Consider the following 27848-nt stretch of genomic DNA (forward strand, 5'->3'; position numbering starts at 1 on the left):
GCTGGGAACAGAAAATCCGTCTGCGGGCAGGGCTCCTCCTCTGTCCATCCTCCCGCTCCGCTCGCAGGAACGCAGACGAGCGCCTTGACGCGCGAGCAGGGAGCGAGTGGTCCCTGCGCCCTGCCTCCCCCCGCGCCCCCCATTCGCCGCCGCACGTGGCCTGCGGAACCCCAGGCATGAAGCACCGAGGAAATGGGGGAACAAAACACACAGGAAAGTGCGAAGAGAGGGGCTGCCCTCTGAAGCTTTCTTCAGCTCCGCTGCTTGACCGTCACCCTTCCGGTGCGGGTAGCAGTTCCTCCAAACGCAGAGTGGAACCCTCTTGACTCCGGATGCGCGAGGACAGGCTGTCCGCCCGACCTCCACGCGTAGGGGTTCTAACCCGGGGCAACCGCACCGTGTCCCGCCCACTGGCTCAAATCCGAGGCAGTCCGCGCGCCCTGACCCGCCCGCTCCCGCCAGGCCGCCCTGCGCCCCGAGCCCGGCCCGCGCCTCCGGGCCGCGGGATCCAGGGCGCCCGTCCCGGCGCAGGCGTGGCAGGTGCACAGTGTGCGGTAGGCTGCGCGGAGCTCCTCCGCGGCTCGCGCCCCCAGGTCCCGGCCCGGCCCTCTGGGTCTCCGTCCGCCCAACGCCCTGCGTCCGCTCTGCCCCAAGTCCGAGTGCGCCTGCCGTGCGCCCGGGGCCGCGCTCACCTGTCCAGCCCGCAGCGCCAGCTGCGCCGCTGCCTCGAAGCACTCCTCCCACGGGCCCCCGGCCTGCGCCGCCCCGTCCTCGCTGCTCGGCTTCATCGCGGCCTGCGGGCCCGCCGGTGCCTCCCGCCGCTCCGCGCCTGGGCCGCGCTCGCCCGCCCGTGAGGACTTGCGAGGGACCGGGAGCTGGCGGGGAGCGGACCTGGAGCTGCCCCTGGCCCTGGAGCAGCGCCCAGCGTCCCGTCCCGCCCCTCGCCCCTCCCTGACCCGCCCTCCTGCGCAAACCCCGCCCCGCGCCGAGACCCGCTCCTTTCCTCCCTGGGTCCCTCTCCCTGCGCGACCGGCGATGAGCCCCGCCCCCACAGCGCCGGGCCCCGCCTCTCCGACTCCCCGCTGAAGCTGGGTCCAGCTTGTGGGAAGCTGAGGGCCGCGTGGCGGGAGAGGGGCCCGGGTCGGACCCTCGCGGAGCTCAGAGCCTTTCCCGAGGGTGTGGCCGCGAGCGAGGAGCGTCCCCCGCGCGGACCCGGCCGGGCAGCACCTTGGGCGACGCTGGCCGCGGGTACCACTCACCGCGAGTACCGGGCGGCGGTCCTCCTGCAGTTGGAGCTCAGGAGCTCAGGAGCTGCCCGGCCCGCCCTGTAACAAGTGCTGACCGCTTGCACCCCGACGGGACCCTGTTCACACTGTCAGCCTTCGTCTGTGCCGACCGTGCGTTGGACACCTGGTAGAGAGGCTTTAGGTGTAGGAACGAGAGACTGGTGGAAATACAAACAACAAGGAGGAATCAGGAAACGGAGTGTGTTAGGGTCGCTCGGCCACCTCGCCCTACACGTGGGGAAACTGGCGGAGAATTGCCCGCTCCGCCCGGCCACACTGGGGCAGCCAAGGGCAGGCTCCGCTCCATCTTTCTTGTTCATATTTTTCATGATTGTCAAATAGGGAGTTGGTTTCTGAAAATACTTAAGACTGCGCTTCGGATGCTTCATTTTAAAATTAAGTGTATTCAGTTGCTGATCCTCATGGTAGGTTTTCATTAGAGATTACTCCCAGCACAAAGCAAAATTAGGAAGTTAGGACATTTCTCTTTGGCCTCTTCTCAGCTACCCTTTCTGAACACACCCCCACTCCCAACCCCGGCCCGGACCAACCTGGGGCTCAGATAAACTCACATGGAGTCCAGCCTATCACACATCTAGAGAAAAAGACCGTAACTTCCTTGCCTAACTTCCAAAAATCTTAAGGCAGAATCATGTGGTTTTAACTAGTGTGAAGTTTGGTGCCCCCAGGTTTCCTAAGTACTTTAAGTATTGGCCTCATTCCTTCCTTGCTGTGTGCATTTGAGCAAGTTACAAATAACCTCTTTTGACTCAGTTTCCTCAACTGTAAAATATTTTTGGTAAGTATTATACGGGTTAACATACATGTGCTTGGTACTTCTTGTTTTTTTTTTAATTTCATTGAAGTATAGTTGATTTACAGTGTTGTGTACAGCAAAGTGACTCAGCTATACATATATAGTCTTTTCCATTATGGTTTACCACAGGATATTGAATATAGTTCCCTGTGCTATACAGTAAAACCTTGTTTATCCATTCTATATAAAATAGTTTGCATCTGCTAACTCCAAACTCCCAGTTCTTCCCTCCCCCAGCCCCCTCCCCATTGGCAACCACAAGTCTGTTCTCTATGTCTGTGAGTCTGTTTCTGTTTTGTAGATATGATCATTTGTGTCATATTTTAGATTCCACATATAAGTGATATCACATGGTATTTGTCTTTCTCTTTCTGACTTACTTCACTTAGTATGATCATCTCTAGGTCCATCCATGTAGCTGAAAATGGCATTATTTCATTCTCTTTTATGACTGAGTAATATTCCATTGTACATATGTACCACATCTTCTTTATCCATTCCTCTGTTGATGGACACTTAGGTTGTTTCCATGGCTTGGCTGTTGTGAATATTTGGCACCTCTGTTATTAAAGACTTGTTCACCAATGTACCCTAAGGTGATCACCATACTGCTTAGCTATAATGGGTGCTTAATAAATATGCTAATCATTGAATACTGAAATCAGCCTTTTCTAATGGATTATCCAAGTTTCCCGTGCTTTAATGGTGATTCGCTGTGGAAACGTGAAATGCTCCTTCACCATCATGCCCTGTATGCCAGTCTGCTCGCTGCCTCTTCCAGGGGCCCTGGGGAACCACGGTAACTTTGGTAGCCCCTAGAGTACCGGGCTCCGCCCTGGAAAACGATTTCCTAACTGCCCCTTCCCACCCCCACCTGAGGGTGCAGCCTAGGTGGATGCTCTGGTTATCAGGAGGTGGCATGCAAGGTGCCCAAGCTGGGCCAAAGGCGGGGGTGCGGTGAGAGGTGGGAGGGCATTCAGGAGAGACTGTCTCCTTTATGCCTCCCCCTCTGTCCTTATTAATCTGGGAGTCCCTTCCCTCCTGTCTTTTCTGGGACAAAGCAAAGTCTAAATAAATAAAATGTCCAAGTTTTCTTTTCTTCTACCTACTTCTCTACCTCCCCAAGTTACTTTGATCTTATTTCCCAGGGCCACGACGGCTGGTTTGGACATTTGATGAGTTTGTTGTTTGTTTCATCTCATCTGAATCCCAGTATGACGTCTGGCCATTCTTAACCTCAGGTGGGCCCCCACACCCCCCACAACCCCCGTCATCTGGATCCACCCTCCTCCACGCTGACCGTGTGCCGAGACGCACGAGACGATCCTAGTGGATGGAGGCCAGGGAAACTGTCAAACATCCCCCAGTGCAGAGGACAACTCTCCCCCCGCCACACACACCAGAGCAAAAGATTGTTCAGCGCAAAAGGCTAATAACCCTGGGGTTGAGAAATCATGTCCTACTTTAACTTTATTCCGAGGAGTCTGGCTCCAGGTCAAAATTACATGTGTGAGTTTTCAGACCTGACCATAGGCAACTACAGAGTTTTACCTGGCAGGTCTCACAGGGGTGGGGTCTGCCCTCCCTGCACTGGACTTGGGACTCGGCCAGCGTGCTGCCATTTTCTGGAGGGAGTTCAGCCCAAGACTCAGAAGCCTCCCCACCCACTTCCCCAGCCGTGCTTTTGGGCACATCTGTGAGCCCGGCCCAGGCACCTCCATCCCCTTTCTCAGGGTCTCTGCCAAGACCACCTTGTCTGGGGGCCTTGAAGACCTTGCCTCTCCTCTGACTCAGAATCAGTAATTTTCCACTCCTAGGCCTCCCCAGGCCCCTCCCAGGCCCCTAGGTCCCGGCAACTCCCCAACTGGCTGCAGACCTAGACACATTATGCAATTATTTGCTTTTCTTTGTCTTTGAATCTAGTAGGCACTTGCTTTTAGAACTGAACGAACAGAAGCATGTGTCAGTTTTGAGCTGACAAACCAAAGAGGTAACTCACAGTAGATAACAGAATAAGGCCTCAGGGACTTTTGTGGACGGCTTGGCAAAGGGAATTGTAACTGGGGTCAAAGTAAACCCCTCCGTTTTGCTCTCAGAGAGTAACTGCGAGTGTGGAGCAGGTGCCTGGACTGAGGAGCAGGTGTTATGATTCTCTGATACTTAAAGCTGCTTAGGTTAGCGTCCAACTGTGCTCTGGCGGGTCGTCCTGGGGTATCTTGTTCAGTTCTCGGCATGCTCCAAAAGTTATTTACTTTAACACGTGATTAAGGGCATTTCAGAATGAGCTTTCTCACACATGTTCAAACCAAGAAGTTACTGAGTTTAGTTTGCAGGAGAGTCCGAATCTCCACTCCTGTAGGCGTGCCCTCACATGCTGGCTTCCTTCTTAAACATGGCTGCAGGCCCCCCCAGCTACCACCCAGGAATGTTCGTTGCTGCCCTAATGGTCAAGGGCCACAGCCTCTTGGTCCTTGAGACAGGCCAGTCAATGCTTCATCACAACGAACCACGGGTGATCATCTGACTGATAGTGATGCGCAGCCACCATGGGCCGCTTCTCATCAGCAAGGAGCCTGGCACTGCATTCAAGGCCTGCCCTGCCCACATCAGTCCCGTGGCCTGACCTGTGAGTCTGCTTTCTTGGACCATCACTCCCAGCATGACATCAATCATGGTCGGTCAGGACAACAGAAACAACACTGGGTATTTCAACAGAGAGAACTGAATAAAAGAAATTGGATAAGCAGGTAAAAAGGCAAAAAAAGAGAACTGAGGCCGCAGAGATAGTAAGGCAGGAAGCAGCTCCCAGCCTCAGAGCTGGGGTTGCCAGAACCTGCTGGGAGGGAGGGGTGCCAGGGGCTGCGGCCAAGAGGCGCTGGGGGCAAGACTGCTGCCTGTGGGAGCTGCCACCTCTGCCAGGTGCGGGCAGGCTGGTTCAGGGTGCAGTGCTGTCAAGACCAGTAGGCGAGCAGGCCCTGCTCCCTCCTCCAGCTGCCCAGCTCCTCCAGGCCTCTCGCTGGTGGAGCCTAGCAGGGAGCCAGCTGGCAAAGGGACCTGCATAGTCTTAGCCCCGCGTCAAAATGCAGAGCTGAGAAGATGGCTCTGAGCTGGGAGACCAGTAAGCAGCACAGCCTCCCTGCCCTCCTTCCCTGAGGATGCCCAGACTCCTCGGGTGGCCCCCACGGCCCTCACCATCCGCAACCCCCCCCACCCCAGTGTCTGCTGCCCCTGGGAAGCTGCTCCCCATCACTCAGGTGGAACTGGTGATGCCCGCTCCCTTACGCTGCTCTGGACCTGCCCAGGGAACCAGGAAAGCCCTGAGCACTTCTCTTTATGTTGACATGTCTGTTCCCCGGACTAAAATTCCTAAGCCCTTGAGGAAAAGAATGGGTTTTCATTATTGTATCTCCAAAGCCAGTGCTGTGGTTGGCACGTAGTAGGTGCTTTAAGAACATTTGTTGAATGAATGAATATGTCTTAAGTATTTGCCCAATTATGGTTATCAATATTCTAATCATCAGAGGTCCTATGAAACATTCACATACAAATTGAAAGCCTTTAAAGGAAGGTAAAGGATATTGGACTCAAATTAAAAAAGAAATCTTTCCCAGTCTATAGAAAACTAATATAACTTCCATTTAGTCATCGAATGCATTGGGTAGCTCTTCAGAAAGCTTGAATATCTGGGTGTCTAAAAGCCTCCAGCGCTGCATGAGATGATTAACACATGGAAAACGCTTGTGGTCTGAGACTAGGAGGTGCTTCTATATAGGGTGGAAGTCTTTATTTCACATTTTCTTTGGGAAAGATGGTAGAAACAGCACAATCCTACTAAGTTTCCTCCCAGGAAACGCAGGACCTTCTTTTTTCTGCTCCCTGGAGAATGGAAGGGCTCAAGTGATATCTCTGGGCTCAGGACTGGCCCAGTGACAACTGTGGAGGCTAAAATAATGCTGACTTAGTAATCATTTGAAAGGCACATTAATCAAGGGGCACAGATGCTTTAAGGAGAATGAGGCTGATGCTTCTGCCGACTCAGGCAAGGAGACCAGGCAGCCAGGCTGGCCCGGGGGAGGCCACAGCGGGAGCAGAGCTGGGCGTGGGTGACAGGCAGTGGGCGATGAGCTGGGCCATGTGAGCACAGGTTGCCCAGCCCCAAGCGGGTGTGACGGGGGCCACGTGCAGCTGGATCTTGGGTCCGAAATTCCAAGCTGGGCACTAGTTTGCCCACAGAGATGGTCACACCCACACGACAGTAATACGGCCAAGCCCGGGAGATGTCCACCCAGCTAAGTATATTCCATGCAAAACATTGTCTTTAGCTGAGGTAATGTCCTTTCTGTATTTGGGTGAAAAAAGGTTTCTGTAATAAAATGATTCTGATGGGAGATGGCAGATTTTGTTTTGCTTTTCCCTCTCACTTGGCCACATAAATGGTTGACAAATCTATGTAGGTCACCCAAAAAAAAATTTTTTTTTTTGAGCTGTCATTGGCGTCTGGAATCCAGAAGTCTGGGAACCATGGAAACGGCTTGTCCCCGGGGCCCTGTCATCAGTCTTTCCTTAACCGGATGGGAAGAATCAGAGGGGTCCAGGGAGGGCACACTGCATCCTTGCCTGATGAGAAGAGAAAAACAAGCTGGTGAGAATCTGCAGAACTCGCTGAGCTGTTCCAGGAACTGAATAGGGAACGCTCGCTCTCTCCCAAAACGCCCTTTTGGGTGGAAAAACACCCATTGGAAAACACTACTGTTACATAAATATTCCAAAAATTGTATTAATCAGAAAAAAATCCTACAGTCTTTAGGAAGAAAGAGCTTTGGCCTTTTCTGCAGTTTGAGCAGCTGCATGTCCTTTGCTTTTCGAAACTGTGGCCAGAGGCCTGTCCATTGAGTGTTTGGTGGGGAGGGGGTGTTATGCTCAGAAAAGAAAAGAACCTGGTGTTTTTTTTACCAGTCCTTAATGAACTAAAATTATAAAATCAAAACCAAATGTTCTTCAAGCTTTATGTTCAGTTTATGAGTCTTGCTAATCTAGTCAATGGCCTGATAATGTCAGCAAGTCCGAAGACAGTTCTGTAATCAATGCTCAGCTTGTATATACATTTGACAGATTAAATTCCCCCAAACAACAGCATTTCTAAACTTGACCAAGTTACGGTAGATAATTCAAGCTGTAATTATGAATGGAGTACCTGCTTCTTTCAAACACTTCCACAGGGCACGTTTATAATCCTTGAGGGCAGACTCCCCCTGCACACGTCCGTGTTCTTATCCACCTGATGCATCAGACTTCCAATCCCAGCAAATCAGGCGCCCTGACCCCATCAAACAGACTAAGAGCAGTCGAAGCAGACATAACACAGCACGTGACTCGAAATCTTGCTGCCACAACTGGATACAAGCCAATGTCTACTCAATTGTGGGTAATTTCTCCTCTATACCTTTCAGTGTTTTCAAACGTCTTGCAGTTAACATATTACTTTTACATTTAAAATGTCTTTGGAAAGTAAAGTTTTCGTGGCGGGCTGACAGCAAAAGCAGCTGCAGAGAGTTAAAATATCGGTGGATGGGCGGGAAGGGAGGCTGCAGGGGCTGGGGGCTCCACTGTTCACTGGAAATTAGTCATAGACTTGAACTTCCAAACTCTTTCTCTGGAAACTTGTGAAGACAGATGTTTAAGAACTTGATTAATAAAGCTCTACTTTCTGTCCCATATTTGAGGATGATTCCAAAGAAAACATGTTATGTTCCCTGCCTCTTGTCCAGAGATGTAAATGCTTTCCATTCTGCTGTGTGCTCGCTCGTTGAAAAACGCACAGCCCAGAGGTCAGAATGTAAGTAACCAGCGAAGCAGCAGAAACATTGATTTATCCCAGTAATCCCTAGTCAACGTTCCCTGTCCTGAGGTTTCCTTCAGAATTGGTTTATCTTTCATTTGTTACAGCAAAGCTTTCCTCATTTATGAGCTCTTCACCAATTATCCTACCAGATAACAATACTTTCAGATGTCCTAATTCTTAGTACTTTGTTGTCCTTTGTGACTTAATTTAAAACTCTGTCTTGGAAGAATTCTTAACTTTTTCAGAGCCCCAGATGATGTGAATGAAACAGTATTATCGGTGAGGTCAGTGCGTGTTTTTAAACAGTTTAACATGAGAAACAAATGTAAAAGCCTCCAGATTTTGTCTTCCCTACTCAGCTTCCCCTGGAATTCTGCTGAACGATTTATTTCCTAACCCAAACTTACCTGGTTAGGGGCTACTGTTTTGACCATCACGTGAAGAGGAAACCTATTTTGACACTAAATGGAGCCCAGGGTGCGAAGTCTCATTCGGCAGAGGGCAGCTCGCGCCATCTGCTGGGGACATTAATAGTCCTTCCATCCGGTCATGAAGTAATTGGCTGCAAGCTAGTTAGTTCACGACCTGATCACCTTTACTACTTCTGACGGACAATTTTTTTTTTTCTGACCGACAATTATTTGCCTTGAGACCCTCTGTCTTTTAGATTATGTTTCAGGGAAAAGCAAAGTATAGTTGACCCTAGAGATAAAAATAATTTAAACCAAAACATGCAGTTATCCCAGCCATTATCTGCTCTTACCCTAAAGGATGCTCTAGGAAGGGCTAAGATAATAGGTGTAGTTTGAAAATAGCGGATTTCTTTAGGCTGATCACAGTGGGTGTGGGTGTGGGTGTGTGTGCGCGCACGTGTTCCCACCAGAATGATGTCCCTCCCTCCCTTTTCTCCTTCCTCCATTTCTTTCTTTTTTTTTCAGTTTTCTGTCTCTCAGTTCTTTCCCTTTTCCCTTCCTTTAATCCTTCCACTCTTACTCCTCCTTCTCCTCCTTTCTTTTCCTTCTCCTCCCCCTCCTCCTCCTCTCTCCGTCTGTCTGTCTTTCCCTCTCCTTTTCTAATTAACAAAAACCATTTCTGGAGAATCTGATGTGTGTCCAGAAGAAAGAGCATGAGTGAAACAGCTCTACGAATATCCTTCTGTTGGCAAACTCCCCACCTCCAGTCGTGGCAGAGGACGGTGATGTGCTCTGAGGAAAGACATCTGCCCGGGAACTCAGGGCCCTTGTGGTTCTTGAGTGCTAGGCTGGGAACACCCTGTCACTAGCCTATCTGGTGGGGCCTCTGCAGCCTAGAGGGACAGCAAGGGTGCAGTCTGGGACCTGGCCTTTGGGGTTCAAAACTTGGCCCTGGTCTCGTTGCCCATATCAGTTGTTTCTCTTACCACTATCCAGCCTGCAGAGGTGCTGAGCCCCTGACCTCTCCACTGTCCTGGGAGCACCCCCCTGTGGCGGTGTGGACACTGGCCTTCGCGACCTGGCCTTCCCTGTAGATGCGGGGTCCACTGCTTTCTCGGCTTGGTTCCAACTGGTTGCTCTTCCAAGCTCCATGCAGCTGCTTCAACTGTGGGTACTTTAATCCTTGCTCTCCTCTGCTTGTGACGACAGTGTTTCTACACCGATGGCTCCGGCTAGTTCTACCTGCAGGGATTTAAGAAAATCGCTGTGTCTAATATGAACTGGAAACGCAATGAACCAATCCTAGAAGCTCTGGGTCTACTTCTGGATTGTTTTGTTTCTCTTTATAAAAGTATAATATACCAAGTTGGATAGATTATAGATAGCTTAAGAGAGAAAAAGTTTCCCTGAATCTCGAAAACATTAAAGAACCAATAATATCCTGAGCAAAAGTCATGAAAGAATCATAATCATTTTTCATCAGGCACTGATAGAATATCCCATAGTTACTAATCTGCTTTATCCCCTCTTATACATGCAAGAGTGTTAGAAGGACACTACAAATAATATTGCTACCAATAATGCTTACTGAAAACAAGAATTTGTCTCTGCATTTGTGTTCTCCATTCTTCCGCCATTAAAAAAAAAAGCTGTACATCTATCTTGTCAGAGCGTATAGCTATTACATACCACTCTCTCTCTTAACCCTAACTTGGTCTTAGTTCAAATGACACTGTGACTTTGATGTTCACCTCCGGTCTTTACAGCAATGTCTCTCCCTAGTCATTCTGATGGTCTGAAGATTGTTTTCTGGGAGAAATCACAGGAACTGAATTCTCTGAATTCCTGCATGTTGATAACAGTGGTCTATGACCTTAATACTTGAAATTCATGGCTCACATTTTCTTTCCTTACAAAATCTTAAGTACATGTACTTTGGTCTCTTGTGGCATAAAGCACACTGTCAGAGTTTGATGATAACCTAAATCCTATTCCCTCACTTGCTGTTTTTGCCTGGATGCCCAAAGATATTTTTTCATTTTTATTGAGAACCCAGTAATTTTACTAGAATATGTCTTGGTGATGAACATTCTGAATTCATAGCCTCAGGTACGTAGTGTTTGCCTTCGATATGTTTCAAGTATGCCTATTTTTAATTTCAGGAACGTTTCCTTGAATTGCAGGTTTTAGAACTGTTCTCTCACATTGCTTTTATCTTCTGGGACTCCTGTTATCTGTTGGTTGCTCTTGGCTGTCCTCAATATTTGTCAGCCTCTCTTACACTCATTTGTCTTTCTTCATTTTTTTTAAATTTATAAAGATTTTCTCCTTTTCACTTTCCATTTCTCTTAAGGTGCTGTTTGTTAAGTTCCTTTCATTCCTTTAGTTCAGTCTTTATTTCTTAATTTTTTCTTTTATTTCTAATTTCTCCTGATTCTGATTTACATTGTCTCTCATTCTCTGAATGTCTTTAGTTTGTTCTGAAATAGTAGGTGACAGTTTTGGTCTGTTTTGTGGGTATGTTTCTGTGGCATGCTTTCATCGTCTTCAGGAATGTTATACTATTTGTTGTTCTCTTTTTTCTGATGATAACTTTGCTAACTTTTGACCTCACTTCTTCCCTAATGCTCATTCCTGAATTTACTTCTGAACATCCAAAAGGAGCAGCGTTCAGAGAGCTTTCGCAACACCTTCTGTTGCTGTCATCGGCGGGCTAACGTGTGAGAGCTTGCCTTCTGCAATTCCCTCTTTCCCAGTTTTATCTGCACTTCTTTCCTCCATGTCTCTCGTCCATGTCCTGAAAATTCTCATCCCACCCTGGGAGTCCCCCTCCATGTGGGGTCTTCTTCCAGAAGAAGAATTTCTCCAGCCCCTCAGGCCCATCCGTGGGCCCCTTGCTGCTGGACGAAGAAAAATCCTTCCTGTTTTCAGCTGCTCTCCTCTCCATGCTTCCTGCGGAACCTGATGCTATTTGGGGTTCCCTGTCATCAGGTCCATTAGATTCTTTACTGTTCCTGTTTCTACCTGCATCTACACTGATGTCACCCGGTCTTGTAGTGATCTCTGGTTCATCCTCACTCCCCTGACATTTGGGGGGTTTGTGGGAATAACTCGTCAGATCGTTTTGCCCTAAGCATCGTCTATGGGTTTTGGATCTGGTACCTACTCACTCAGTTCACAGCACCTAATGGATAAATGGCCCTTTAACCTTCAACACATCTGTGAAGTCTCTTTTGCCACGTAAGGAAACCTGTTCACAGGTTGGGAGACGTGGAATGGACATCTTTGGGGGCCATTATTCTGCCAAACACTGTGCCATACACCCATCTCCTTGCTTCAGCATTAGCAACATTTTGCCAATAGCGGTTATTCTCCTATTTCCCTACAGTAAATTTTTTTTCTGGAGTATTAAAGAAAATTCCAGAAATCATATAATTTACCTATAAGTATTTTAGTATGATTCTCTAATCTTAAAAAACTACAGGGGAATTCCCTGGTGGTCCAGTAGTTAGGACTCCAAGCTTCCACTGCAGGGGGCATGGGTTTGATCCCTGGTTGGGGAATTAAGATCCCACATGCCACGTCGGGCAGCCAAACAAAACAAAAAACCCAAAACCAACCAACCCACCAACCAAACAAAAAACCCCAAGAGCATTATCATAGCAAAATTACCAATAACTCTTTAGTATCACCTAACATTCATTCCATGTCCAAGTTTCCCAATCTTTTAAAAAGTGTTTTTGGTGTTTTTTTTGAAGTTAGTTTGTCCCAATCATGACCCAACCCAGGCCAGGAACTGCATTTGGCTGCCTTGTTTCCCGTCTGATTTGCAACAACAGATCCTCCTCCTGCCCTCCTCCCTTTTGTCGTGATGCTACTTGTTGAATAAAGAAATTGGGTCATTTGGTCTGTAGACTCCCCACATTCTGGGTTCGGCTGACCGCCTCCTGCTGGTGTAGCATAACATGTTCCTTTGGTCCCTGTATTTCCTTAAGCTTGTAGTTCTAGGCGTAACCGGATTTCATTTTTTTTCCTTTACTTTTCCGGTTAGTGAGAATACTTTGGAGGTGATGCTTACCTCCTGTTGCATCATATCACTGTTCATACAGAGTCCAGTTGTGCCGGTTTTGGTGATGTTAAAATTGTTTATCTGGGCATATTTGAAAATATTCAAATATTTTAATTAATAATAATAATTACCACTTACTGCTTACTTACATATACCAGGAATTTTGCTAATTGTTTTGTATGCGACTTCTTATATTACATCTCAGTACATTCACTGTACTCATAGATTTGAAAAACGGACCGGACTTGGTTGTTTGGAAGACTCTGAACCACTGCTCCGAGCTTCAGTTTGTTTTTTTGACATAGTGATTCTTGCTTTTGATATACGTGGTTATTTTGAGGATTATTTGAAGTAATGATATGAAAGCATATTGAAAAGTAGAACACGCCCTGCTATAGTGTTATAAAAAAATTTTTTAAAGAAAATCCAAAATAAACAGTTACTGTGATGTCTGTCTCACTTATTCCGCACCCGTTTCTTGAAGGCGCTAAGCCAGGCCCCGCAGAAGAGGATGAAAGCGGCCCGGTGCCGGCGCGCAGCAGCCGGAGAGGCGGGGACGCAGGTGAGCGGCCGCACAGCCACCCTCCGCGGGAGCCCGGGGAAGGGCCCAGAGCCGGTCCGGCGCCGTGCGCCTCGCCGTGCGCGCCCCTGCCCAGCGCCCCTACCGTCTCCAGCCACAGGCGCCCCCGCCCAGCGCCCCGTGTGCGTCCCCTCCCCGCGCCCCACCCAGGCCCGCGCCCTGCCCCAGTGCCCCGGCCCCCGCCTCCAGTGCGCCGGCCCCCGCCTCCAGTGCGCCCCGCCCCTCCGCCTGCGCGCCCCGCCCCTCCGCCTGCGCGCCCCGCCCCCCCGCCTGCGCGCCCCGCCCCCAGCCCCTGCACCTCTACGCCCCACTCCCCGCCCCCAGTGCGCCCCGCCCCTGCGCTTCCACTCCCGAGCCTCTACGCCCCGCCCCCCGCGCCCCAACGGCGCTCGGGCCCCGCCCCACGCGCTCGTCGCCCGCAGCCCGCTGGGTCCGTTGCGGAGCAAGCGTCGCGCCGCTGGCAGGTTCGGGACGTCCGGCGCACTGAGACTGGTGCGGGAACGCACGGGGCGCGCCTTGCGGACCGGCGGTGGGAGTCCGCGGCCAGAGGCCGGCGCGGGTCTGGGCCTCCGGGACAGGAGCAGGCGGCTGCGCAGGCAGGTGGGGGCCAGGCAGCTGGGCTCCGTGTCACCTTCGCGCTGAGGCGTCGGTGCTTCCGTTCGTTGCTGTTACCGGCCCTGCGAGCTGCAGCCCCCTTGCCCTTTTAGGAACGCAGGTTTACCTCTTGAGAAAACCGTATACTGGAAATTATTTATTTGCTGGAAAATTACCATTACCTAAGGCCCATGTATTAAATCGTAGGGGCTGCTCCCTTCCTAGTTTGCTGCTGTAGATTTTTAAAAACCCGTCTTAATTTAAAATGTAATTTAAGATGGAAAATTTAACATGCAAACAGCCACTGATGACATTGTGGTAATAATGAATTTAACATTAGTGGACAAGTATTAAGCATGTTTTAATGCTAATTTTTGGGGGGAGGGAAGTTAGCTATTCAGTGATAGCTTTGAAGTTAAAAATCAGTCAATGGATGAAATATTTTGCTCCCAGTGATGGACTGCAGCTACTATTGTTGTGTGTTGGGCCATACAGAGCGATCTTGTATACGTGTTTTATGTGTAAGTATTTATACTACAACTTAAAAGAACTGTTCTTGGCCAGTAACTAATGTCGGTCGTTAGGTCGTTAGCTCTGTGGTTCTCGCTGTCTTTTACTTTCAGCGTGGCTCGGGTTCCTTGTGGGCAGGAGGCAGCAGCCACTGTGCCCTCTAGGAGGTGATGCATTTTCCGCTTTAACGATAGTTAATGAATGAAAGATTATTCTGCCGCAAAGCACACAGTTTGTCTTTTATTTCAGGTAGAGGCGCTCTGATTTTGGGGAGCACAAGCCAACCTTCATACCGGTCTCTGTCATTAAAAGGTGAGAAGATGACCCAGTGATATTCCCCTGAATCCAAGCTCCCAACACTTTTTCTTCTTTTTTTAAATATAAAAGTAGTGAATTTAAATCTAAAAGGAAGCCCTTGTTATAGGACATTGTTAACTTATAGGGTCTTCTGTGTGTGTGTCTTCTTTTTTAAAAAAATTGTGGCAAAACCTACATAACATAAATTTTACCGTTTTTAAATGCACAGTGCAGTGGCATTAAGTACATTGACATTGTTCTGCAACCATCACCACCATCCATTTTCAGAGCTGTTTCCTCTTCCCAAATGGAAACTCAACATCCATTAAATAATAACTCTCCATTACCCCCACCCCAGGCCTTGGCACCCACCATCCCACTTCTGTCTCTATGGAATTGACTTCTGTAGGGCCCTCATATATAAATTTATTTATTTTTGGCTGCGTTGGGTCTTTGTTGCTGCGCACAGGCTTTCTCTAATTGCGTTGAGCGGGGCCTACTCTTCGCTGCGGTGGGTGGGCTTCTTATTGCAGTGGCTTCTTTTGTTGCGGAGCCTGGGCTCTAGGCACGTGGGCTTCAGTAGTTGTGGCATGTGAGCTCAGTAGTTGTGCCTCGTGGGCTCCAGAGCCCAGGCTCAGTAGTTGTGGCACACGGGCTTAGTTGCTCCATGGCATGTGGGATCTTCCCGGACCAGGGCTCAAACCCATGTCCCTTGCACTGGCAGGCAGATTCTTAACCACTGAGCCAGCCACCAGGGAAGTCCAAGGGCGCTCATATAAGTGAGATCGTACAGTATTTGTTGTTGTGTGTCTGGCTTATTTCACTCAGCATACTGTCCTCAGGGTTCATCCATGTTGTGGCCTGTATCAGAATTTCTTTCCTTTTTTAAGGGTTGAATAATATTCCATTGTAATTAGATGTTCATGCAACATTTTGTTTATTCATGATTCATCCATCAGTGGACACTTGGGTTGCTTCCACCTTTTGGCCGTTGTGAAACGTACTGCAGTGAAATTAGTGTACAAATATCTGAGTCTGTTCTTTCAATACGTTTGGGTATGTACCCAGAAGTGGGATTGCTGGATCATATAGTTCTATGTGTAATTTGGGGGGGGAACCACCGTACTGTTTTCCACATTGGCTGCACCATTTTACATTCCCACCAATAGTGCACAAGGATTCCAATTGCTCCACATCCTTGTCAGCACTTGTTATTTTCTGTTTGTTTTGTTTTTGATAATAACCATCCTGTCCCTTTTTTATTTGTTTTGTTTTGAGTGACTTGCGTGAGATCACTTGCTGGGAAATAACACACTGGGGTGTGGGCTTCCCCGGCTGTTGGGATCACCCGGGCCCCAGACTTTAGGGGAGACCCCAGGAGCTCCAAGCACTTCTGTGTCCTTCCCTTTTAGAAGAAAGTGTTTACTCCAAAGAGGCTGGGGAAGACTGTCATCACTTCCTACCAACCAGAGAGCTGCCCGGGCTCTTCCTCTGTTTGAGTCCCACACTGGGGCTGGTGAGAGGATGGTTCTGGGCACGCATTTGCCAGTCTTTACGTTCCTGCCTGGCTCCCACTCAGAGGAGCAGGAACAGCCTCTGTCCTTTTCCCTCTTGTGTCTGTGATGAGGGTAGACTGTTGTGCATTTAAAGAGAGATGATGGACTGAAACAGCCACGCTGTGTGTTTGTAATTCTAAAATGCCCGGGAAAATAAATAAAACTAAACGTAAGCCATTAAGTCCACACACATTAATTGAGCACCTACTGTTTGCAGGCACCAAGTGGGCGTGAGAGGGGGGGACATGAAGATAAATGGGCTGGGTTCCTGTGCAGGGAGCCGAGAGCCTAGTGCAGTAGGAAGTATTGTTGATGTCATGGCCAGTGCACACAGGCACGTGTACAGAAAAACGGAGCTCAAAGCTTTCCTCTGCCTTTCCTCCACAGTGTGCCCTACAGGCTTGTCTTTTCTGTGTTGTTTTATTCTATTTTATTTTTAAAAATTTGGGTCAGAAACCACCAAACTGATTTTATAAACCAGTGATGAGTCTCTTCTAGCTTTTTGAAAAATTCTGGGATAGTAGTGTTATCGAACCAAACTTGGGTCTAATCTACTGACACCAGATTGTGGTGAAGGAAAATGGGGTATTTATTGGAAAGGCGCCAGTACAAGGAGGACAAGTGGCTCCTGCTCTACAACCCCAAACTCCCCATGGTTCTTCAGAGAAAAGTTTTTATAGGCAACATTTGGGGGGAGGGTGCAGGGTGTGTGGCTTTCTTCTGTTTGGTGGGTGGGGAGGTAGCAGGGCGGGGCTCCAGGGATCTTGTGCTCAGCCTGAAGTTGCCTTCCTCCACCTGTGTGGGAGCCTTAGTTCTGCAAAAGAGCTCAAAGTCATTATTGCGTCTTGAGGACCCTGCCCCAAGGCTGCACTATTGTTTCTAGACTGTTACTTCCTTGTCTCTGCATTCCTTCCCTTTCCTGATTAGTAACTGTTTGAATCTGCCCTTTGGGACTCAGGAAAGGTCAAGGAGGTTGAGTGAAGCCTGTTTCCTACAAACGAGAAACGGGGCACACAGAAAGGCCTTGTACCGGAGTGGGCCCCATAGGGTCCTGCTCCATTTCAGTAGATGTTACTGAGCTGTTTTTATACTGTTGTCGTCTGTGTTGTCAGGAATAAGAAGTGTGTGTGTAGTAGAAATCAAAATACCAAGATTCAGCCCTGTAGGGGTCAGCAGGGCCTCTTACATGTAGATAAGCCAGGAGGGGTCCTAGACCTGTGAGTCTGCCCCTTCATCCGAGGCCACACTGAGCTGTGTCGGGAGCCTGTATGGCTTTCCTGCTGGGTTAAATTTTTTTTTTTTTTTTTTTGCGGTACGCAGGCCTCTCACTGCTGTGGCCTCTCCCTTTGCGGAGCACAGGCTCTGGACACGCAGGCTCAGCGGCCATGGCTCACGCGCCCAGCCGCTCCGCGGCATGTGGGATCCTCCCGGACCGGGGCACAAACCCGTGTCCCAAACCCGTGTCCCCTGCATCGGCAGGCGGACTCTCAACCACTGCACCACCAGGGAAGCCCTGATGGGTTAAATTTGTTGAGCTTAATAAAACTGACAAATTGAACTTGGGGAGTGAAAACAATAACATTTTATTAATTTTGCCTTTTGAGCCCAAACCGCTAACGCAGAGGAAAGCTTCTAATATGGACAGAATTATTCATCATTAATCCCAAGAAGACAACACACAGAATATAGTCTTTATCATAACCTCCCACTTCCTCCTCTTACAGGCTGGTGATACAGATGGATAAACACATCTTTTTCGTGTGTTTATTGATCAGGCAGGAGGGGACAGTGGCATCTGCGCCTGGGAGGGACCAGACCCCCTGTCGCTTAGTCTAGGAAAGGACACGTTTTCTCTCCATTCACTTGTGAGAGCCTGGACATGAAAGGGACAGTAGCATTTGGTGGTTCAAGCTGTGGCTGTGTTACCGGAAGGGGAACCCCTTCCAGGGCCCAAGGGTGGGGTCTTTAATACTCAGAAATGAATTGTCCAAGGAGACACATGTACTGATGAAGCAGAAGACTTGACTTTAGTGGGAAGGGGCACCCAGGTGGAGAGCAGCAGGGTAAGGGAACCCAGGAGACCTGCTCTGCCACATGCTTGTAGTCTCAGGGTTTATGGTAATGGGTTTAGCTCCCCAGGTCCTCTATGGCCAGTCATTTTGCTTGTGCCTGTATTTGGTCCAATTCCTGGCAGTGCAGGCGTCTCAGTCAAGATGGTTTCCAGCGTGAGGGTTTCTGAGAGGTTGGCAGGACATATTGTACACTGGCGTCTCCTGCCTTCTTTTGGGCTCTCCCTAATTCTTCTGGCTGTTGGTAGCTTGTTTGTCAGTCTGTGTTCCTTATCAGGACCTCCTGTTGTAAGATAAATCATGCAAGCGGTCATTATCCTCCCTGGGCAGGGCGGGCGGTTTCAGTCAGTGGTTCCCTAACAGCTGTGGGGATCTTAAGTCACTGGTTTTTATTATGGTTGAGATAAAACATAAGGTTTACTTTTAGTGAGGCAAGGGTCTGGGGGCTTCAGGTGTGAAGCGTTAGAAGCACCACGTAGTGAATGAATGGAGAAGCAGGGTCAGCCTGGCGGCCATGGCTCCCAGACCCTCCAGTCACTGGCCCTCCTTCCCTGGACCTGCTGGGTTCCACTGACCGAGCCTGCGGGAATCCCTCAGGGTGTGAGCTTGACGCTAATCTTGTCCTGAGTAGCCTGCCTCATAGGGATGAAATATAATTCATATTTTATGGTAAGGCGAGAAAACCTTAGATACAAAATTTTTCTCTGCCCATTTGGGCCTCATCCCCCATTTAGTGTGTGCTGTGCACCTGCACTGACCAGCCCTCCTAACTTAGAGAGGGCCTTCCTTCTTCATCTCATCAAGGGTCACAGCTCCTTATGGGGTGACCTTCCTTCTTCAACTTGTAAGGGACCGTGACGGCCCACCACTCACTGCTTGTACATGCAGGTCTGGATTGTGTAAACTGTCAGTGATACATTTGATGTGTGACTCTTTGTCTCAGAAACAAAAGAGCATCTCCCAGGTTGGCTTGAATAAAATTTTCCATTTTTTCCTTAGATCGACTGTTGGTTAATTTTACTGTCAACAATAGAAAGACTTACTTTAAAAAAAAAAAAAAACACTTTTGTGAACATTTCTGTTAATCTCCACGGGTGCAGTGGGGGCAGGTGCTCTGACCCCGCGAGGCCCAGGGAGGGTCGGGGACTTGCTGAGGTCCCCCAGCAGAGCTGCGGTCGATTCTCACAGATCTGATGGAGGATGCAACACCGGAAGAAGAGCCAGGGCTGCTCCGTCTCGCTCTTCCCTGCCCCGCCGGCCGCAGGGTAGTGATTGGTTGCCCATGGCTGCAGGTTCCCTCGAGCCGGGCCCGGAAGTGAGCAGCAGCCAGGTCCCTGAGGCTGGCCGCAGGCTAGGAGCCAGCAGAGGGCCGTAGAAAGCAGCCGTGGTGGAAGTGACGTCTGGGCCCCTGGCGTGGGGCTCAGAGCCACGCCTGGCCTGGTTCCCCCACCGTGTCAGCCCTAAACACTGCCTTCACTTCAGAAGGTCAAGGGGGTGGGCTGTGGCCATGACGTTGCAGACAGCGTTAGGAACACGACTTTGATGGATGGTACAGTGAGTTTTGGAAAGAGGAAGAAAAGCAGTTTCCAAGCTTTGAGAAAAAGGAACTCTGTTTGAAAGATTTGGTGTAAGAAGCTGTCAAATATGGTTTTCACTCTGATGGTGAGTTCTATTTTTTTTAATGATCACATTATACCAGGTTCACGTGGTATTGGGGTTTTCTCCAGAAAATGTGTCTCAACAGCCTCTGGCTGGCCTGCTGCCCCCCTTCTTTCCTTTCTTCCCCTTCCCCCCCTCCTTCCTTCTAAGTCCTGTAGTTTGTTTGTTTATGGCAGAAAGAACACGGAAGCCTGAGGAAGGGCCAGGGCTCGGCTTGTGCCCTCTGACCCGTTTGCCTGGGCCCTTATCTAAGCTGACAGCTGTGGGGCATAGGGCGGGCTGGGAGGGGTCCCCCGTGCCCACGGTGCAAACCCACCGTGTCTCTTCTTGTCCTCGTGCTCTTGTGTCCTCCCCCCGGGGTGTGACCTCCCTGTGCTCCCAGGTCTCTGTCACCATGCCGTGGGGAACAAGGTTCTCTGACGGAGCAGTGGGTGTGGAGGAGCCATTTAACTTTGTCCTTAGGGTTTTCTCTTGGGAAACTGGGACCCACAGAGCAAAGGCTGCTGACGGAAGGCTCCAGACCAGCCCCAGGGCTGGGGCTCCCTCCCTCTCATCCTCGTGGTTGGGGACATTAGGGTCTAGCAAGTTTCAGCTGCTGTTTTGGCCTTGGCTTTTAGGATTTTAGGAGATTCTAGGACTTTGAAAGGAAATGGGACAGTGAGAGCAAGTGGTTTTGGTCCATTTGAATGAGTCCAGGCTGAGGCTGATGGTGTTGAGAGGGTTCGTTACTCCTTCGAGTCCCTTCGCTTTTCCCTCTTTTATCAGCGAGCAGAGAGTCCGTGCCCCGAGTCACACTGACGGTTGTCCACACCTGAGGTGTGACCGTGACGAGTGCATGGCAGCAAAAAGGACTTGCTCCTCCTCCTCGTGCCATCCGAGGAAGCGCTGGCCGTGTGGGCAGAGGTTCGCGTCGGGTGACCACACGTCACGAGGCGGCGCTACCACCCTCAGAGCCACTCTGCACTCTCCTTAGAGAAAACAGGTGGGGAGGACAGTCCAGGTCAGAGGGGAAGGGCTGGCTCCCATCACTGACGGCCCAGACCTGGGGGTAAAGCTGTCGTGTGTCGTGCGTCGTGCGTCTTCCGTGATCCCAGGTCACATGCGCGGCTGCCTGTGACCTCTGTGTCCCAAGGGACGTGTTTAAAATCTAGCCTTTGAGCCCTGCTCCCTCTCCCATCGGGTACTTACTATAAACAATGCGGTTCGCGGGCAGACACGGGACAGGATGGGGAGGTGGGAAGCACCTGCCCGTCATTTCCTCGTTTCTAAAAAGCCGCCTGTGGAGGTGAGTCCTGAGCAGTGCAGCCCCACAGCCGTCAGCATGATTTCAGTCGTCGCAAGCCGGCTTCCTCATTGATCTGTTTCTGGTATTTTCAACACTGGGTTGTGTTTTAAGCTTTTGTTTAATGGCTCAGCATACACGTTTGCCCGTGTTTGTTTTTAGGTGAGGTTTTGCTGTTTTTCCACGTCTTAGGAGTTGCGTGTTATAAACCCCACTGTGGAGTAGGCTGGGCTTGTACAGGTGCAGGTGCGCACATTCTGGAAGCCGGCCTTTGCGGCGATTGTTTTAAGCCCTAAAAGAATGAGTGTCCTTGTCCCTTTGGTTGTCAACCATATGAAGGTTCCTAGATCCATCCTAGAAAATCACCCCCCTGGAAAGGACTCTGTATTTATTGGCTCAGTTAAGATCCATGGTGGGTGTCTCCACAGCTCCCCCTGCCTTCTGGGGCTTCTCCCGAGTCTGAGCTCTCTGTGGCCTCCAGGTCACCGCCTGTTGTAGAATCCTGGTCTTGAGCACTAGTGGAGGAACCTAAAGTGGAAGGCCACCTCTCAAAACCCACCTCAGGCCACTCTTTCATCAACATTCTCGTCAGATGTGTCAAAAATGGATGCAAAGTTCATCTATGATTCAGATGAACCCGTGAACATTTGAAAGGTTCCCGAAGAGAGACAACCGCACATAAATGTCTTATAAAGGAAGGCCATCTAGAGTTTAAGGCTGATGTGCAGGTGAAAACCCATGTTTGTGGGAATGTGTGTAACCCAACGCGGTGTTCATGGCTGTGGCTGCATCAGACCCCAACCCTGAGCCAGTGAGGAAACACCTTGTCTGTGAATGTCTACTTCTTCTGTGGAAGAGCCGTGTAGAAAAGTGGAGAATTCACACCAAAGGCAACACTGTTACATGGGGCTACGGCCTGTTGATTTTTGAGGAGGTAGGTGGGCATCCTTTTGGGAGCCAACTGGCACCTGTTTGCTAATTGTTGACTTTTCCTGTTATATCTTGCACCTTAAACATCCTTCCCTAGACTCCCTCCATCTCATGATTTCTAAAGTAGTAAAAAAACTTTGTCATCTTGGTGGGAAGATCATTCTAGTAGCGCTATCCTGTCATGTGGAGGTGTAGAGACCGCCTAGGAAGCCACTGTTTTCCCTTATCTGTAAGTCCTGTGGTGGGTCGTCCTGGTGAAAGTACAGGACAGTCCTGTTTATCTGGGAAGGTGATAGGGTTCTGGAACTTGCTAGTTCTTAATGGAGGGCTAGTGACAGTGGCTTGTTAAGGGACACACATCACCCGGTCCTCTTCCTTTCCCTGCAGGTACTCGGCTAAGACACCAGCGCCAGCTGCCCCTGGCCAGGAGTCTAGTTTCCTTGGGGGAAGTCTCGTGGATTTGACATGGCTGCAGAGGACACGGCCTCGACCCGGCTGGGGGCCGGGAGGCAGCACCTCCGTCCACTGAAGAGGAGGGGCTTGGTGCTGCTGAGACTCACGGCCATCGTCTTTGCTGTGCTTGTCTTTTGTGAATTTCTAATCTATTACCTAGTGATCTTCCGGTGCAGTTGGCCTGCAGTGAAAACTCCCGCGGATGCCGGTGGACTCGGGACCCCTGAGCCTGTGCTCAGGGCCATGTTCTTGGCTGACACCCACCTGCTCGGGGCTGTGAGAGGCCACTGGCTGGACAAATTACGGAGGTAGGGGCTGGACAAATTACGGAGGGTTTTCTGTGGGTCCGTAGGCTGGAGGCTTGTCGGCCTCTCCCCACGGGTTGGGCCTCACGGCTTCACGGACGCGTTCGTTATTTTCTCCTCAAAGAAGGACGTTTGGGGCATTTGGCTTTTCCTTTAACTTACTATTCACTGAGTGTCTGTTACGTACAAGGACCCAGGATTGTGAGTCGGGTGTGGGTCTGGGTCCTGTGGCTCTGAAATAGTTATCAGGCCTCTGAGCTCCTTTGTCTCCCTGTCTGCAAGTGGATTCATACGGGAAACCTCACAGGCCATGTGGACGAGGTCCGCGGAGGGGTCTTCCTCTCCCCCTCACCTCTCTGGTGTGAAATTTTGAGCCCTTGGGTTTGCCCCTCTGGGAGACTGGAGGAGGAGCAGATTGTGGTTGTTTCCCTGGGGACAGCTTAGACCTGCTTGGCTTAGTTTGTTTTCTCATTGGAAGGCTTTTTAAAATGTTATTTAAAAAAATTTTTTAAAAATTAATTATTTTTGGTTGCGCTGGGTCTTAGTTGTGGCAGGTGGGTTCCTTAGTTGCAGCTCGTGGGCTCCTTTAGTTGCAACACGTGTGCTCCTTAGTTGCGGCTCGTGGCCTCCTTAGTTGTGGTTTACCAGCTCCTTAGTTGCGGCTCACAGGCTCCTTAGTTGTGGCCTGTGAACTCTTAGTTGCGGCATGCATGTGGGATCTAGTTCCCTGACCAGGGATCAAACCCGCGTCCCCTGCATTGGGAGGCGGATTCTTAACCATTGCGCCACCAGGGAAGTTCCTAAAAATGTTATTTTTAACTGTGGTAAAATGCAAATAATGTAAAACTTACCATCTTAACCATTTTTAAGTGCACAGCTTGGTGGCATTAAGCACATTCACAGCACTGTCCACCTGTCACCCCATCCATGCCCAGAACCTCATCATCTTCCCCAGCTGAGACACTGTCCCCACTGAACACTGACTTCCCCTTCCCTCCCCCAGGCCCTGATCCCCCACCATCTACTTCTGTCTCCAGCAACTTGACTGCTCTGTGTCCCTCAGTAAGTGGGTCCCACAGTGAGTGTTTGTCCTTTTGTGTCTGACTGGATTCACTGAGTGGAACGTCCTCCAGGTCCATCTGTGTGGTGGCAGGTAGCAGGATCTCCTTCCTTTTTGAGGCTGAGTTTTACTCTGCTGTCTAGACGGACCACATTCTGTTTATTTGTCATCTGTTCCTGGACACTGGGTTGCTTCCACCCTTTGGCCTTTGTGCTTGATGGCATGAAGGCAATTCCTGGCTTGGTGGCCCTGTCCCTGGCACCTTTTCGTCACCATGGCTTCATTTGTGCCTCCTTGGACAGGCCTTTACTCCTGTAGGTGGGAATGTCCTCCAGTGCTTGGGATGTCCCCAGGGTGGGCGAAGGAGGCGGGATGGACGGCGGGGCTGCTGTACCTTCTTCCTCAGAGTTTTAAACCCCAGGAGGCATGAGCTAGACCAGGGCTAGGGTGAGGCCCAGGTTCTCTGTTTGGGCCTCACCTAGGGAGCCTTGTTTATGAGCAGTCCCACGAGCAGCCTGCCGTGTCCTCCTTCTGCTGCTTCTACACGCTTTCCTCGCCAGGGTGAATAACAGTAAATCAGGGCAAACCAAGGTGTGTATTTGTGAGGCGTTCTGGATGAAGCAGTGGCCACGCAGAGAGGTTTCTTGGCCTCAGTCTCCCCTGACGGACAGTTACCGTCCCCTCTATTGTGCACCAGACGTAACGCCCGCTTTGGGAGGGGAGAGGAGCTGGGATCACAGGACAGTGGTGGAGTCGGAGTTGGCCAGGGAGCTGGAGGCGGGGCAGGCGCTGCCGATTTGAAGCCCCACCAGTATGGGCACCGTGCCCGCTCGCTTCATCCAGTGACTATCCGTGAAAGCAGGTTTCACTGTCTCGTTGACCACAGAGAAACCAGGAATCAAAGGCAGTACGCAGCGTTGGCGAGGCGACCACGGGTTGCTGGGGGGCGCTGTGTTGGGCTGTGGCCTGATGGGCTGCAGACCCGAGGCTCTGAGCGATCATCTTCCTCCGGGAGTTCTGATGCTGGGCTGTGTCTCTCGTCTCCCCCAATAAGCCCTGTGCTGCATCTCCTCTGTGTGTCCGTTGGCATTGGCATCTTTGGAAGCCACATCCAGGCCTCCCAGGCCCCTGGGCTCTGGTGAAGGAGGGACAGCTTCACGTGCAGGGTGGGGCTGGTCTGAGGGTCCCATCCAGGGAGGCAGTCCCTGCGGTGGTGGGAGGGGCAGCCTGATGGTCCCCTGGTGCCTTTGCCCCCTCAGTGAAGCAGGTGGGGACCCTGGCTCTTCCAAGCAAGGGGGGCCATGGAAGAAGGAGCGGGGACCTTTTAGTTCACATTTTAAATGGCCTGTCAGACCGTCCGCTGGATGTAGCTCTGCCCGAGAAGTGGATTGACCCTTCCTTTTCTCTTGGCCTCCAGGGAGTGGCAGATGGAGCGAGCCTTCCAGACGGCACTGTGGCTGCTGCAGCCTGAAGTCGTCTTCATCCTGGGAGACGTCTTTGACGAAGGGAAGTGGAGCTCCTCCCAGGTGGGACCCTGCAACCCTGGCACCCTGGTCCTGTGCTGAGGTCCAGCATAGGAAGCCCAGGGAGTCGTGGAGCCCTGGCCGTGGGTCGGAGGTTCCAGCATGAACAGTGTGTGGCCTGTCCTGAGGTCTTTGGGCTCTGTGTCAATGACAGTTGTGAGTTAGGTCGGCTCATCTTAGGTTTGCCTGTGTAGGAGACACCTGGGTTAGCCAGACGCTTCCCACGAAGCTCTCGGAAGGGGAAAAGTAAGCAAGAGGGAAGCGTTTCAGTTGTCCCCGGAGTTACAGAGTACATGCTGAAACGTAGCTTGACTTTAGGCTCTTAAAATAGAATGGCTACATCATGAGATTGTGCTATGTACAGGTTACTTGCTTTCCTCTCATTTTCCTTCCTCTGAGGAAGGTGGGGAGAGCCAGGCCCTGGTGGGAGTTTCCTTTGCCCTCGGGCCCGAGACCGGGTGATGTGAACCTTTCCACAAACCAGAGAGAAAGGCCCTTCTCACCTTGGCTGTCAGAATGCTTTGCCTACTACATTCCTGGGATTAATGGGAAAAAAAAAAAAAAGCTGTTCTCGCTGCTTAGTTAAAAATGTTCTGTCACTAATGGTTTTGGAAGATTTTTTTTTTTTGGCTGCGCCATGCAGCATGTGGGATCTTAGTTCCCCAACCAGAGATCGAACCCGCGCCCCCTGCATTGGGAGTGCAGTCTTAACCAACTGGACCACCAGGGAAGTCCCCTGGAAGATATTTTAAAAAATTCATTGAAATTTCGCAGGACGGTCCTAAGCTGTACAAAGAAAGTCTTGGTCCAGGTATGACAGAAACCCAGTGTTCATAGGGTTGCAGTGTTTGTTGTGATCTAGTGCAGAACTAATTATGAAACAATGGAAATGCTGTATGTAAAAAGCAGCTAGTTATAAAATGAGGTTGGATATAGATGTTGGTTTTGCAAGTCAAAGGGAACATTTTATCTTTTTCTAATTTTATGTTATTCTAACCTTAAGTATTATTTGTTAAAGTCTTTGTAAATGTGTTGAAGGAATCTCTATCCAGCTTATTTCCCTTGGTTGGGCCAAATTTAAAACTTTTAGGATAAAGTTGACTACTATTCAACTAGGTATTGTCCAGCCTGGAGTGTTTGTCCAGTTTATGTTTTTAGGCTTAATAAAAATAAGAACTAAACAAGCATCATTCTCAAGCTTTAACAGTTAAAGTCAGAGAAGTCTCGAGAGAGAAGTCCTCATCCTGGGGGGACACACAGTGTACTTGACGTTTCTGCACAGCCCGTTCTTAGGACATGCTCAGATCTGCGGGCATCCTCACTCAGCCTGGGGTCTGTGCGTGGCCGTCAGGTGACCTTGAAGTGGTGTATGAAGCAGGTGGTTTGGGGAGATAACACCATTTCATTAAAATTTGGCATCAAATTAAATAGTTAAAATATTAAGTTAGTTTTGGGAAAAGAATGTTAGAAATTCCACACGATGGCTTTATGAACGTCTGATCTGGGCGGGAGTGACCTCCTCACCCTCAAAACAGGGCAGGGAAGGCTCCCGGGCCACAGCGGTGGTGCTTCTCCCCACAGGCCTGGGCGGACGACGTGGGGCGCTTCTGGAAGATCTTCCGACACCCGCCCCATGTGCAGTTGAGGGCCGTGGCCGGTAACCATGACATCGGCTTCCACTACCAGTGAGTGGTCAGAGGAGGCCCCTGTGCACGGCTGTGCCTTCCTGCCTGCCCAGCCTGGGGGGCCTTACCTGTGCGGTCACGTGGCAGGGCTCCACATGGGCGGGACTGCTGTCCTGCACATCATACGCTTGCCCCACGGCTGATCTGTATGTGCCTTGGAGTGATTCTAACTTGAAACTTACATTTCGTGGCCAGTTTTCTTCCGGGAATCAGAAAACGACGATTTGGGCTTTACTAGCTAATGTTCACACGGTGCTTCTGATGTGCCAGCCTGTTAGAAGCACTGTACTTCTGTACATTTAATCTCTTATTTTACCTAGTATTTTTTATTACTGTACCCACTGTACCAGTGAGGAAGCTGGGGCCCTGGGGACGAAGCCGCTAGCCCCAGGCTCCAGGCCCTGGGCTGGTCAGTGGTGGGGCAGTGGGGGTGGCACCTCTCCCACCTGGGGCCCATGGGAGCTCAGAACGAAGGGCGCTGGTCAGGCCCTCAGGTCCCGGAAGTTACTTTCTGTGTTCATGATACTTCTTAAGATGTCTTAAAATGGCTCGTTCTGAAATCTGTTTCTTTTTACAATTGAACATAGGATGAACACATACAAAATAAAACGATTTGAGAAAGTTTTCAACCCTGAAAAGCTGTTTTCTTGGAAAGGAATTAAGTGAGTATCATCTGGGAATTCTTATGAAGACCCCTAGAACTTGAATTTCCTTAAGAAAGTTTAAACACGATGGTCATGTCCCAGATCATTGGATTAATCGGCTTCTTATCTCTAAATTCTTTAAGCGTCCGGCACCTTCTTCGTGCCCGGTGGACGTGCATGTGGGAGAGGAAGGCACATGTAGTGGGCGTCTCTGACAGTGCACTAGAGGGAAGGGGGCCCAGGGAACCACAGCTGGCCTTGTTGTCAATCCCAG

The 27848-nt window shown here is 50.2% G+C and overlaps 2 protein-coding genes and 1 long non-coding RNA gene across 32 annotated transcripts in view; 1 reads left to right on the forward strand and 2 right to left on the reverse strand.

Moving 5' to 3' along the window:
- The window catches only part of IMPA2 (inositol monophosphatase 2), a 28116-nt gene extending 27224 nt beyond the window's left edge, over positions 1–892 (reverse strand). Inside the window, exon 1 of the mRNA XM_027088739.1 lies at positions 693–892. Within this exon, the coding sequence (XP_026944540.1) occupies positions 693–788 (96 nt within the window). The 5' untranslated portion in view covers positions 789–892. The remainder of the gene's footprint in view (positions 1–692) is intronic.
- Positions 893–5337: 4445 nt separating this feature from the next.
- Positions 5338–13006, reverse strand: LOC113610511 (uncharacterized). Its single transcript, XR_003429114.1, has 3 exons — positions 12899–13006; positions 9345–9600; positions 5338–6720 (listed from the first exon to the last, which is right to left on the reverse strand). It is a non-coding gene; the product is annotated as an uncharacterized LOC113610511 (long non-coding RNA).
- A 428-nt stretch (positions 13007–13434) lies between these two features.
- MPPE1 (metallophosphoesterase 1) overlaps positions 13435–27848 on the forward strand; it is a 28232-nt gene continuing 13818 nt past the window's right edge. For 14 of the 30 annotated variants that reach the window (XM_027088676.1, XM_027088680.1, XM_027088681.1 and 11 more), the window contains exons 1-6: positions 13614–14423; positions 19033–19695; positions 22292–22665; positions 25140–25248; positions 26827–26930; positions 27518–27592. In XM_027088676.1, the coding sequence (XP_026944477.1) occupies positions 22370–22665; positions 25140–25248; positions 26827–26930; positions 27518–27592 (584 nt within the window). In that variant the 5' untranslated portion in view covers positions 13614–14423; positions 19033–19695; positions 22292–22369. The other 16 variants (XM_027088660.1, XM_027088663.1, XM_027088669.1 and 13 more) reach the window with 16 other exon arrangements.

The sequence above is a fragment of the Aethalodelphis obliquidens genome, unplaced genomic scaffold (assembly GCF_003676395.1).
Source record: "Aethalodelphis obliquidens isolate GAN/ISIS:26980383/991018 unplaced genomic scaffold, ASM367639v1 scaffold63, whole genome shotgun sequence".
Classification (NCBI taxonomy): Eukaryota; Metazoa; Chordata; class Mammalia; order Artiodactyla; family Delphinidae; genus Aethalodelphis; species Aethalodelphis obliquidens.